Raw genomic sequence first — 14,033 nt, forward strand, 5'->3', positions numbered from 1 at the left:
CGTGATGACACATGGGGTTATAGAGGAGAGGCGAGGTCTTTATAAACGGTTGTTTGCCTGTGGAGAATTTGTGAAGTGGTGACATCATTAAACTACTGAAGCATCCTTCACGTATTGTATGAAATATGAAGAGTTTTAAAAAGAGAGAGAAACACTGAGTATGCTTAGTGATGATGCAGCGAGTAAATAGTTTTTCTTCGGGTTTTAGCTGTCATATTCATCACCCGCAGTATGTGTGCTTTTCCCGTCTGTGTTATAATCTCAAACTGTCCTATTTCTACTGTACGTTTCCATTTAGTTGCTTAGCAACAATGCGCTGCCAGAGAAAAGTCTGATGATAGGAATTATTTGAAAAAGGACATTTAATATAGAAATGATATATAAAATATTAACCTTCTAAGTCCAATAACATGACTGAAAAACATTTAGATGAATAAAAATACATTTAAAGCTTTATATAAAATATATTTAAAGTATAACTTTACTAAAGCTTTTCATACGTACGTAATATTTGCAAGGCCGTTTACAAAATTTGATGTAAAGCAAGTGACAAAGTTATTTTTGCATCAGGCTACACGTTTCCTAGCGAAAGAAACTTTATTTCATTAACAGCCCAGTGGTTCATGTGACTGCTGCTAAACGTTTTGTCCGAAACCAGTATCGCTTAGCAGCAAGAAACACAAAAGAAATTATTGTGCAGTTACAATGACCGGGAACTGGGTTTTTAAAGCTTCATCAATGTATCATCAAAGTATAGACCACACGGCTCATATGCTATTGTTTCATTTTTTCAATGCAGTTCAATGGGAGTTGGATACTTTAGATTGAGAGCACCATGTCATGATGCGTTTCCCCATGCACTTCCACACTGGAACAGAAGATTGGTGTCCTGAAATGTATTATGTTCTCTTAACACATGAGAAATGTATATGTGTGGATGTTTTAGCGCGATGTGTTTATATGTCCCCAGCCCCTTTCTACCCACCCACCAACCCACACACATCACGATCTCATCGCCAACTCTACTAACTCTACAGAGACAATTTCTAAAGGATGGAACATTATATAAATATATTACAAGGCTCACTTTGACTCCTATTGATCAGTTATGGCATTATGCGGACAAATATTTTTTAATAATATAGTGTCTATTTGTTGGCAGAGGTAATTTGCAAAACTCCGCCCACCAACGTAGCATAGAGCATGCAGGCAGCATCCAATAATAATATTATGTATATGTGTATGTATATATATATATATATATATATATATATATATATATATATATATATAACTGTTTCATGTAGCCTATTACGATACTGAAGTGCAGATATTTGTCACTATTTGCAATAAACAGCAGAAAATACTGCTATTTGTACATATGTAAATAGAGTTATATTTAGACTTAATTTTAATAGCCGCTGCCAGTAATAACACTAGATCATCATATAGGCTATATTGACTAATGACCCAGGTAAATATGGTTTCATGTCCCTAACTCTATTAAGCTGTCATCGCTTTCTTTTTACATGAACTTTAAAATGTGAAAAAATAAAAGTTAAGCTTAAATGTCTCATGCTCGTTTAATAATGTATTTAGCTACGTAATAAATGACTTGATCACCCCGTCGGGTATATTTTGTGCGGTTATTATGACTGGAGGATTCTACATGATCCCTTACATAATATGAGAGAGAGAGAGAGAGAGAGAGAGGAGGCAGGAATGAGTGAATGTTTCTCTTCTCACTCTCTCTGTGCTTTTGTCTGGCGTGGTTATCATGGACAAGCTGTCTTCATACCCGCAGGTAAAAAAAAAAATATCTTCCTCTGTGTTAAGCTTGCATGTTTTGCTCTTTTCATACTGGCTTCATTCAGTCTGCGTTCTGTGTTTTGTTGATCGGCAGCTCTGTTAGATTTTTACAATGTCAAATATTAAGTCTATTTGCCACATTAAGACTAATTGCCTGCATTTAGTAGAAGATAAACATAAAGTAACCTAAACAGCTTTGCTTAAACGCATCTTTTTACTGAAAAACAAGGCGAAAATACATATTCACGTTGCGCCGCCGGCATATCTGTACATTACTGTCGAGATTTTGCTATCCGAGTGAATTTTGCTGGTTCTGGAGCTCAGACGGAACTGGACTTTTTTTGTGGCAAATTTGTGATAGCAAGGTTGTAAATGCAACACAAAAATAGCACACTTTTGTGAGAGTGCGGCATGATTAAGCAAACAAAAACTAAATGAAAGTGCATTCAATGGAGACCATTGGAACTCGTAACAGAGCAGGATCTCCGGTGAACGCATCGCAAATAGGGGTGTTCGAAAGAGTTGCTGCACACATTCTCTTTTCTGTTAATTAATGTGGTTTCTTTGATCCTCCTCCACAGTCACTGCCTCATTTCGCCCCTTCGCTCCGTTTTCAAAGCGTTCTCTCTTTCGCCCACACGGCACATTGTTGTACCTGCCAATTCGCGGCACCCACACACACTCTCGCCCACTAACACCCAGCCGCGCTAATGCAGCGGTGCCCCGAGCGCCCACACACACACACACACACACACACACGCATTAGCATCAAACCACCATAACACATAGGAGCAAAGAGGCCTTGAGTGCCGATGAGCTCGTCCTGAACTTTCGTGCAAGCGTGCATACATTTCAGTGATGTCAAACAAGTGGAATATCAGCGGCCTGGTCCAAACCAGCTGTTATAGCTGGGCTGGTATTCTTTATAACAATACAGCTGCTCAGATGCTGTTCAGTTGTTGTGGATATGCCGCCGCTATTCTTTCAGTTCATAGATAGGCGCCACTGTCGTTTCCCGTAACGCCAGGCTGACTTTATTTATGGTTACAGTGCTCTTAGATAGAAAGAAATCTCTCTCTATACCATTGCAATAATGACAAAGGAAGTCATGATACTCACAATATGATTTATTTCGGTGAGAAAACCTGCATTTTCAGCATTTTTAGTGTCGCGTGATCATTCAGAAATCATTCTAACATGCAGATTTATCAGTGATGTGAAAAACAGCGGTTGATAGTGTGCAGGATTCTTTAAATAAAAAAGTTACAAAGTGGCATTTATGCAAAATAAAAATATTTTCCAATAATATATGCGAACATAAAAATTCTTTCTTTTTTTTCTGCAAAAAAAAAGCGATAAAGGCTTAAATATATTTTTAAACTTTTTGTTCTTACTTATTAGTATGCACATTACTAGAATATTAGCCGTTTATTAGTATTAACTAAGCACATATTAATGTACGAATTGAACATCTACTATCTATTACTTATCCTTACTAACTATTAATAAGAAGCAAATTAGGAATCTATAGAGGCAGAAGTCATATTTACGGGTGTTGAAAATGTTTTATTAATAAAAGAATCCTAAAAAAAGGTGTTCATGACTCGTTTAAAGGAACTATTAAGAAACATTCATTAAAAAATTCAACGCAAAGTATTCATTTCCACGAACAAATTAGTTGACATGAAGACTAATTTAGAAGTGTGGCCCTTCCTGTTTGTCATAACAGAGACCTGAACTAAATTTCCGCACACACAATTTTATCGTTTCAATCAATGGAAAAACCAAGAGAGCTGAAGCTATATCATATGAATGCGGCCATTGTCACTTACTTACTTACTTTTAAGGTCCGATTCTCTCTACTAAAAAAACATTAGCTACGACTTTTACAACAAACTGGTCACGCTGCAGGTCACGCTGAATGCAAGTGCTAAAAAATGCCAGCATGTAAATAATAGAAAAAACTTATAAGCAACTAGCTGTGAGTGAAAGTGTTACAAGGTAAGCCCAGGTTCTTCTGTTTATTTCATCCCTGATTTTTCTTCAATAGCTTGCCTCCTAACGGACGTGCCACAGAAGAGGGCTTTTGAGAGCACCGGGCCTTCATGCCTCACCCTTTCGCATCTTAAACTACGCTCGGAGCCGCTCTTTCACAGACGATACAAGGCAAGGAGCTACCTGCGATCTTCATCGGCCATAAACCGTTCCCTGCAGCGATAGAAAGATCATTGAGTGGGCTGCAAAATAACTTCTCTTTTACGGCCAAAAAAATCATTAGGATATCAATTAAAGATCATGTTTTGCGGGAAGACATTTTGTAAGTCTCAAAACTGCTATAGGGAGACATGAAAACCGCGGAGTTTAACCTAGACTATCCGATGGAAAAAAAATAGGACTTTTAGGATCTCGCTAAACGTTCGTACATCAAACAGAATGTGATGAAAACCCGTAGTAAATAGAGCTTGGTTTGTGTAAATGTAGAGTGCTGGGATACGTTTGATAAGTTTAATGCTGCAAACTATAACGGAGAAAGGAAAACGATACGCACTGCGCATCATGGATAAGTCTCTTTAGAGCTAGCACTTCATTTGATGTAACGCTTCATTTCCTAGTCGCAACCCGACTCTATCAAACTTTAATGAAACGTTCTCATCCCAGAGACAGATTGATGGAAATATTCCCACACTGACGTCACACATGTAGAGATCTCTGACTGGATGAGATTGTTACCACACAAAAGCGCTGCTTTTCATTATGTTTGATTCATTTAAATGTCACGATATACATAACGAACGAGAGAGTTCGGCGTGATTCAAACAGGAGCTGGACTCGAAACTGCGCTGAGCAATGCATTCATAAACGGATGTATTTTGTTAATGGGAATAATTTTTGATTTTCTGATTGTTTCTGATTTCTTTTTTTTAACATACGATGCCTCCGTCAAAAGCAAAAGTAACAAAAAAAAGAAGAGAAAGAATTCAAACTGAAGCTTTCAATTTCAAACTGCTCTCCAAGCTATCTCAATCAATCTATCTATCTTCTTCTATCTATCTATCTATGCCTCTCCATCTATCTCTATCCATCTATCTATCTATCTATCTATCTATCTATCTATCTATCTATCTATCTATCTATCTATCTATCATCTATCTATCTATCTATCTATCTATCTATCTATCTATCTATCTATCTATCTATCTATCTATCTCTATCTATCTATCTATCTATCTCTATCTATCTATCTATATCTATCTATCTATCTATCTATCTATCTATCTATCTATCTATCTATCTATCTATCTATCTATCTATCTATCTATCTATCTATCTATCTATCTATCTATCTATCTATCTATCTATCTATCTATCTATCTCTATCTATCTATCTATCTATCTATCTATCTATCTATCTATCTATCTATCTATCTATCTATCTATCTATCTATCTATCTATCTATCTATCTATCTATCTATCTATCTATCTATCTATATCTATCTATCTATCTATCTATCTATCTATCTATCTCTATCTATCTATCTATCTATCTATCTATCTATCTATCTATCTATCTATCTATCTATCTATCTATCTATCTATCTATCTATCTATCTATCTATCTATCTATCAATCTATCTATCTATCTATCTATCTATCTATCTATCTATCTATCTATTTGTCTATCTATCTATCTATCTATCTATCTATCTATCTATCTATCTATCTATCTATCTATCTATCTATCTATCTATCTATCTATCTATCTATCTATCTATCTATCTATCTATCTATCTATCTATCTATCTATCATCTATCTATCTATCTATCTATCTATCTATCTATCTATCTATCTATCTATCTATCTATCTATCTCTATCTATCTATCTATCTATCTATCTATCTATCTATCTATCTATCTATCTATCTATCTATCTATCTATCTATCTATCTATCTCTATCTATCTATCTATCTATCTATCTATCTATCTATCTATCTATCTATCTATCTATCTATCTATCTAGCCCTCTATGCCACAAGATGGAGCTATTCATCAGATTATTACACTAAACTAACCTTTTACTGTAAATTCTACTGCTCAAGCAGAAATGGAAAACACCATTAAAATTCTTTCTTTCGGTCGAAATATCACATACAACAAAATGCATGTTAACTGTACCAAGAGGTAGACTATTTTCCTTATAATTTTAACTTTTTTTTTTTTTCAATCTATCTATCTATCAGCTTTAATTATTTGCATATGACAAAATCTGAAATGCAGGTTGATTAGACCCGAATGATTACATTTATGTAAGTGACTCTTAAGTAATTTAGTAAGGATTTAAAAAATTTTTAAACTTTTAAACATTTGCAGGCTGTAACACACATAAATGCTTTTTATTATAGAATTTTTTTTATTATTATTTAATCGGTTCAGCTAGTCATTCTAATTCAGCGTTGCTGTTGTTTCAGGCGACAGAGCGAACTGACGCCGGGAAAGCGCTATGAGCACAGAAAAAGAGCGCAGCGTCCTGAACGATGGAGATGAGGAGAAGGAGGTGAAGGATGAGAAGGCCGCAGTGAAGGAGGAGCTGTCCGAGGAGCAGGAGCTAGAGGAGCTGAGGGCTCAGGTGCTGCAGCTCCTTCTTGAGCTGGAAGAAGCTCGAGACACGGCTCAGAAACACGAAGAGAGCTTTCTGGAGCTGCAAGGTGAAACTCAGCACTTTCACATCAGATTTTTATTTTTTTGTCCACCTATAATTTGTTTAGGTAGGCTAACACTTAATTGTATTGTATACTTGTTACACATGTTCAATCAATCAATCAATCAATCAGTCCCTTTTATTTATATATCACTTTTAACAATACAGATTGCGTCAATGCACTGAACAGTATAAAATAGGAGAACAGAGTGATAGTAATGTATAACGACAAAATTAAGCATTTCGTTTTTATTAAACGCACAGACGGCCTGTGCGATCGAATATAGCTGAATGTGGTCCGTCCTTGCGTTTAGCTCGTTTTACTCAATGACAGGCCCAGTAAAACAGTTCCTATATATAGCATTTATAGCTCTTTAATGAGTCACCTGCTGTATCAGACAGACTCCTGGGACTCCTGTAATGATCTGGCTGTGCTGTGACCGTGGGCTGTGTGTGTGTGTGTGTGTGTAACACGACAGGCATGTGAGAGGACAGCTGCGCTGAGGGAAGCTTCCAGACGGGCTGTCCTGACCAGCTCTAGATGCCTTTATCCAAACTGGATCGTATCCATTAGCGGCTCTGCCGTTCCCGCTCGCTTTTGATCAGTCTAAACTGCCGCCATTTCATAACGGAGAGCTTTCAAGTATTTCGAGCTGTGCACTAGATGACTGAATTAACAGGTCTGAAACACAAGATAAGATGTACGTGTAAATTTGCTGACATTTCCGTTAACGCAATTCAAAATAATCCAGAAAAAACACAGTATATCACGCCCTATTTCTACAAAGTGCAGTCGTTTAATTTCATCGGTCAAAAGTCTCCCAAGAGTGCAGCGCATTTGACAACACGTAAAGACAGCATATCTGATCGCATATCTGTGGTGATATTAGCTAAAACAATGCTCTCGCTTGTTAAAACAACATTGGAGGTAAATATTTCAGGCGGCTACTTCACGTGTCTTTCCCGATGTTCGTCTAGGTCTTCTTGAGGAGGAGCGTTTAGCTAGCGCTCATCAGGCAGAGGCCTTCACGAGACAGATCCAGCGTCTGCAAGGTAACAAAGACAGTAGATGATGTGATGATTATCGTTACATTAGATGACAAAAGCGTGTATTTTTTTATACCAACGCAATGGCGCACAAAGCTGACGGTTCGTTATGTCGCAGTTTGGTGGTTTCATTCAAATGTATTATTATTTTTTAAGACAACAATGGTTTACCGAACAAGCTGTTCTGTCTTCAAATAAATTCAATCAATCAAAAAAATGTCCTTAGGGATAAAAATCGACCTCATCCAAACTTAATAGCTATAATAACGCTCAAAAAAAAAAAAAAATAAAAAAAATCGAACCAAAAAAAAGATCAATAAATGCATGCAAACATGTTTTTAAATGAACGGAATAATTACATTTTTATTTGTTGTCATAAGTTGTTTAATAAATATTAATTTAAACATGTACATTACATGATTAAGTCATCACTGACAGGTAAAGTAAAATATAATGATTTGCAAATTTCCTTGGTGAACTGGCGAGCTGTAGACTGTAAGCAAACGATGTCTTTCTACTGTTGAAACACTAATTGAGAGATTACATGAGGCATGAGATGTTCATTCATGTTTATTTCATGCTATAACCGGTAAAGGGTAAAGAGAAATGGATGACCGTGCTGCTCCCATGGCTATTTGATCTGATCAAACGCATACCGTTACACCACTAATCTGCCATGATCTCCCGACCCCTGTAGCACAGCTTCGCTCTGTCCAGGAGGAGATGGACAGTCTGGAGGAGGAGAAGGAGAGCGAGCTCCTGGAGGCGCAGGAGGAGCTGCGGGCGGCGCAGGAGGAGGTGCTTCTGCAGCAGCAGGCGGCGGAGGAGGCCGCGGCCGAGAGGGAGAACGACATCGCCAGTCTGCAGGAGGAGCTCTGCCGCTTACGGGCCGAGATCTCGCGGCTGGAGGACACGGGGCAGGAGTACGAGCTGGAGATCGTAACGCTTCGAGCGGAAATAGAGATGAAGAGCCAGAGCCGTCTGCAGCAGAGGAAGGAGGGTGAGAACGCTGTCTGAGTACAGCATTCATGAAGACCCATTATACATTTTTTAAACAAATAAGGAAAAATCTGATTCAAGGTGACAAAGAAGATAACAATTTTTGAAACAAATGTGCATTAATAATGTAGCTAGTGTGGTTAGTCATTATTTTACAGTGCAATTGACTACACGGTCCTATGGCGTAAATGGCGCATACGCTGGTGAAAATTGAGAAAATCCAATTCAATTAACTGCACATTTTCTGTGAGATGTGTTGCTTTCATTCAGACCACGTCTGAAACATCCTCTTCAACCGTCCACGTTGACATCATTTTAAAATCAGTGCATGATGGATTCGCTCAATTTGTAAAGCTGGTTAGCGTCCTACAGCGATGACCGTAAATCACACTGCTTTTAATAAAGGGTAGAGCCCTGAAGCATTTCGGAAAAAGTTTGCAGCACACAGCGTCCAGCGGGAAGAGCTCCCGGAGGATAGCTGCTGGTGCGGGTAATTGTCAATGCTATGTGAAGATGCAGTAAACTCTTGAAAGCGAGGATGACTGCATGCATCCCACCGTTTGCAATCATTATTCCCGTCAATAAAAGGCCAATCGAGGGGCAAAGAATGGTACAACTGGGCACTGGATGCAATGTCGATATTGATAGATAGATATAGACGGCATAGACGCTTTTAAGGCAAAACATAATCATTTCAGGATATGTACAATTTATTGTAATTCGCTTTAATCAAAAGTGTCACAGACAAACATTTTAATACAGTTAATGTTGATGTAAATGTCATAGCGTTCTAATTTCTTGCGTTACGTGATTAGGCGAAGTGGGTCTGTTGATGGATGAATGCAACAATCTGAAGGAACAATGTCATGCGCTGCAAGAAGAAAACACAAGACTGAACCACAGACTGCAGATGCTGCAAAAAAGAAGGTGAGCAGAAGTAGAAAAATCCACACGGAAATAGAAGCTTCTTAATATTTATAAACAACAACAAAAGCAAAAACAGAAATGATGTTGAATCGCTTATTTTACTAGTCATCATGCACTTGCCAACATTGTTACATCTCCATTATACTCCGTTTTTGATCTCATTATCATATACTACACTAATCACTAGGGTTTCTCAAACTGGGCTTAATGTAAGAACTTTCTTGAGTTTGTGAGTTGACCGAAAATGTATTACACCACCGTAATGTAAAATAAAACTAATTTAAACGAAAGAGAATGCAAATGTGTTGTTAAGTTAGCTTTCTCAGTTGACAAAAACTTTTGGAGATCCCCGTATTATATGAACAGTCCTTGACGAGCGCAAAGATGGCTATGAATGGTGAAAAACAGAACGATGGAGACACGTCGAACAGATGTGTTACAAAAGCCACGACATGTTTGATATCGTGAGCTATTTTGGCTGTGATGTTCCAGTTCAGGCAGCACCTGCATCACCGTTCAGGAAGAGCAAGACGAGACGGAAGAGAGAGAACACACGCAGTGCGGCGCGGAGACGGAGCCGGACGGCTCTTACATGAGCTCCAGCTGCAGGCTGGTGGACGCCGGCATTCAGAAGAACATATCGTTCGACGGCAAACCCGTGACACCCACCGGCTGGACGGGTGGTTTCTCAGAGGTCTTCTCCCTGAGAGACCAGCTCAAGCAGACGGAAGAGAAGGCCACGCACGCGCAGAGAGAGGTACGCCCATTATTATTCGTATACGAGAGCATTCACGAGAAAACGTATTCTGAACTTCGCTCGATTACGTCTGTTAGTGTGACGGATTAAAGAACGAGCTAGAAAGTCTGAGGGAAATGTACGAGACCAGTCAGAAGGAGCGAGCCGAGCTGGAGCTGGAGCTACTGCGCTGCAGGGAAGAGCTGGAGAGAGCTGCTGACGTCAAAGAGGTATTATTTGATGGGGGATTGTATGATCTTTAAATGAAACCTATTTAAAGTGCGCCTTTATTTGCAGTATTTCCACAAACCTTGTTGCCACCAAACTTCGAAATGGTATTGTAACAGTCCATGGACGTTTTGTGTTCATTTTCATTTACCATGTGTTCTGAGACCTAGTTTTTTCTGTCGTTGTCTGATAGTGATATTTGGTTCAGGCGTATGTGTCATTAATTATCTTTATCATCTCCCCTTTATAAGTTCCTTTCCGTTCAGTCTGATCTTATCGGTGCCACGTCTAAGTGTCATTTGTCTTCGTCCGTATCAGAAGGGGCCTTCTTATTAGCGCACTCCTGAGTTCAACCCAAACAAGACTCTTAAATGCCTGTTATCTCCACACTATCTCCTGTCGGGCCCTGCTCCTCACCCTTAGTCCACCATTTGTGTGCTGGATTTGCCATGGGTCTTCCAGTCTCCATCTGCATTGTTTGCTGGAAGATCCTTCATTTCTGCCTCCAGTCCCGAACCCTGCCTCCACATCGGTCACCAGCACCGTCTGCTCCACCTGGGCTCTCCAATCCTCTGCCTCACGCTGGCCAATCGGCTCACGTCTCTGCTTCGGGCTCCGCCGCCATCGGTAGCCATTCCTCCTCCATGGCTTCTCTCTCTGTTGTCACCACCCAAGACTCTGTCAGTCGACGTCCTACCACCTGAACCTCCTCCTGTCTGTTGGTGCCAGCCTTTTACCAATCAGTCTCTCAGTCTCCTTCCCTTTCTACAGTGTGACCTTCCAGGAGGGGGGTGAACTGTAATAGTCCATAGACATTTTTATTATGGAAATATTTACGGAAATTCTTTTAAGTTCCATATCGTCTAACTTCTTAATTTAAACGGTTACGCAGCGGGCAAGAGAGTGAAATCATTAGCAGTGCATCAGCAAGTGACGATTTCAGTGAAATGTTGGTGGCTGGATGCGACAGGTGCAAAGGACACGGACCATCATGGTCATTTAGATATGATTGCGCGCCCACCTAATGACAGTAGAAGCACGATCGTTATAACTAATCATCACTCATCAATAGGTTGACGACTTCACCTGTTTTCTGCGCTGTTCTGGATTTCATTTCACGTTTCACAACAAACATTAAGCACGAAGGTTAGGACCCCTTTGCCCTTTGGCTTCCGTATTTAGCACGTTCCTTTTTTTTGCTTTAATGACCTGCGGGCATCGACGAAACCTGATGGTCGTATTACAGCGCGATCCGATAATGTTTGGGTGGACGAAAGGGTCCTTTTAAGATCGCGCGGTAGGAGCCAGAGACCTAGACGTTGTGAGAGAACATTTAGAGCTATTGCTACGTTGTGTGTTTTAGCATAGCCGAGACTTTTGCAAATGGATAAATACATAAATATTTTTTAAATACTTTTGGTCTCATTTTCCACGCCATTTTTTTTTTCAAGATTGTGCCGCCATCACCTTCTCTTTCTTTTTTCCGTTTTAGGAATGATGCTAATAAAAAGCACCGATTTGCCCGCCGGTGGTCTGAAGTACTGTATATTGTGGAGAGCAAAAGGTACTTAAATGATTTTTTTTGTTTATTTATTTAGTGGACAGTATTGCTATGACTGCCGGAAATACTTTATTTTGACTAGCCAGACTGATTGCCTTTTTCTTAGCCGTGTTCTCACCCGATGAAACCACAAGCTACAATCAACACCCATCACAGCCTCTACAGTATCTGGAGTTTAATTGTGTTTTTGTTCATCTTTTTTGCAATAACAACTACCTTTTAAGATACAAAGTCGCCGCTTATATTTTTCCTATACTATTTCACATGTACCTCATATTAGTTATTATTCACGTTTGAATTATTCACCGTCTTGTGCTGGCTTACTGTAAACACCTTTAATTATCATGCGATTATGTTATATATTTCTTCCTAATAGATGAGATTAACTTTTAAAAATGTATTCATTGCAACATCCAAAAACATAAAGGAGGTTGTCATTTAAAAAAATCTACGTAAATAATTAAAATTGTTATTTTATACCTTATAAATTATTTTGTGCATTTACAACATCAAACAATCAATCTTTTTGTATATTTTTATGCACGTTTTAGCATGACGCGACACTATATTGCGCCACAGAGAACTGTATAAAAAATTATACACTGATGACAATGATTTACAATCAACAATTGTGTCTGTAAAAAAATATATATTTTATGCCCCCAGAACATAATTTGTGAACAACATAATTTTGTCATAATTTTTGCATAAACTCTTGAGGTCACTGATGTAAAAAGTAAAGTTAATTAAAATAGTTCAGCAGCCTGGAAACTGTCTACAGTATCTATACAATGATGTAAGACCACAGGGTTTTACTGAAATAATTTTGTATCTCTTAAACTTTAACAAATCTCTTCTAAGGTCATCAGAAGTCACTGTTAATGCACTGGAACAGAATGACATATTTCGAGCAGGTGATAAAAAAATTCTATCAAAATTCTCTTGAACTCTTAATCAAAGGCTTTTTTTCAAGAAAGTAACATTTTTATTTTTTTTACCAGTGACCTCGATTGTTTGGTTATATCGTTTTAGAATTTATATGATCAAATATGTACGATTTGTTATGAAACCGAATATTTAAAAAACATAAGTTTATTTCAGTCAGACTTCTGTTTATTAATGCGTTATGACTGAGCTGATAATCAAATTACGTGTGATCTCTATTATGTGTGAGTCAGATTAGCTGAGATGATTGAAAATTACTATTATTATTAATTTTTTTTTTATTCTGTTGTGTAGGTGGTACCAAAAATTGTATTTCATTTTGTAAAAAGTTCTATAATATTTGTATATTTCGAAGAGTACTAGATGAGGCATCAGTGTTTAATGTATTGATTTATCGATAAACTGAAATCCACTGTAGCCCTATTTGATAAAAAAAATAAAAATAATAATAATAATTAAGTTCCAACCCTCCAAAACATTTGTGAGTGTTTCTTTACATATGGGTACTTTCTTGCCCTGTGGATAAAAGTATTTAAACACACGTTTCATGTTTGCAAAAAAATGTCCTGTGATCTGTGTGTGTGTGTGTATATCTGTATAACACACACACACACACACACATATACTGTATGCTGTCCATTCTGAATGTATTGTTCTATTAGTCTCTGCTAAATACTATGGACCTCACAGCTCTTCAGAGCCTCAAATACCTTTCTTCTACTCTTCCACCTACACTCAAGCTCAAGAACATTAGTCAGGGCTTTTCTCCTGAACTGTCTTTAAATAGCGATCTGGAAAATATGCAGTTTAGCTGTCATACCCTAAAATAAAAATGACAGCGGTCGAAAGAAAACCTTCAGATGAGCCTTCAGTGTCTAAACTGTGTGATCATCGCTTCACATTCAAGAATATAAAAACTGGACGACACTATATTAACACAGTATGAGAACAGCATGTAAAATATTTTAGAGTCAGGATTTTCCAGCAGCTAATAAAGATCCCTTACCTAATCTTACCAGAATTGTTAGAAAGCGAGGGATCACATACATAAATGTGGTCGAGAAGAAACATGAGTTAGACTT

At 38.1% G+C, this 14,033-nt stretch overlaps 1 protein-coding gene across 5 annotated transcripts; it reads left to right on the top strand.

Moving 5' to 3' along the window:
• The first annotated feature begins 1,676 nt into the window (after nt 1–1,676).
• Nucleotides 1,677–13,427, top strand: ccdc136b (coiled-coil domain containing 136b). Of its 5 annotated transcripts, none has more exons than XM_043227208.1 (10): nt 1,677–1,804; nt 3,860–3,975; nt 6,279–6,515; nt 7,487–7,561; nt 8,253–8,555; nt 9,370–9,481; nt 9,974–10,238; nt 10,316–10,447; nt 11,938–12,009; nt 12,093–13,427. In XM_043227208.1, the coding sequence occupies exons 3-9, from the start codon at nt 6,311–6,313 to the stop codon at nt 11,941–11,943; spliced, it is 1,098 nt and encodes a 365-aa protein (XP_043083143.1). In that variant the 5' UTR covers nt 1,677–1,804; nt 3,860–3,975; nt 6,279–6,310; the 3' UTR covers nt 11,944–12,009; nt 12,093–13,427. The 5 variants fall into 5 exon arrangements, with proteins under 5 accessions (XP_043083143.1, XP_043083141.1, XP_043083145.1 ...); XM_043227206.1 differs by having other exon boundaries at nt 12,113–13,427; XM_043227210.1 differs by lacking the exon at nt 10,316–10,447.
• The last annotated feature ends 606 nt before the right edge of the window (nt 13,428–14,033 follow it).

This window comes from Puntigrus tetrazona, chromosome 25, assembly GCF_018831695.1.
Source record: "Puntigrus tetrazona isolate hp1 chromosome 25, ASM1883169v1, whole genome shotgun sequence".
NCBI lineage: Eukaryota > Metazoa > Chordata > Actinopteri > Cypriniformes > Cyprinidae > Puntigrus > Puntigrus tetrazona.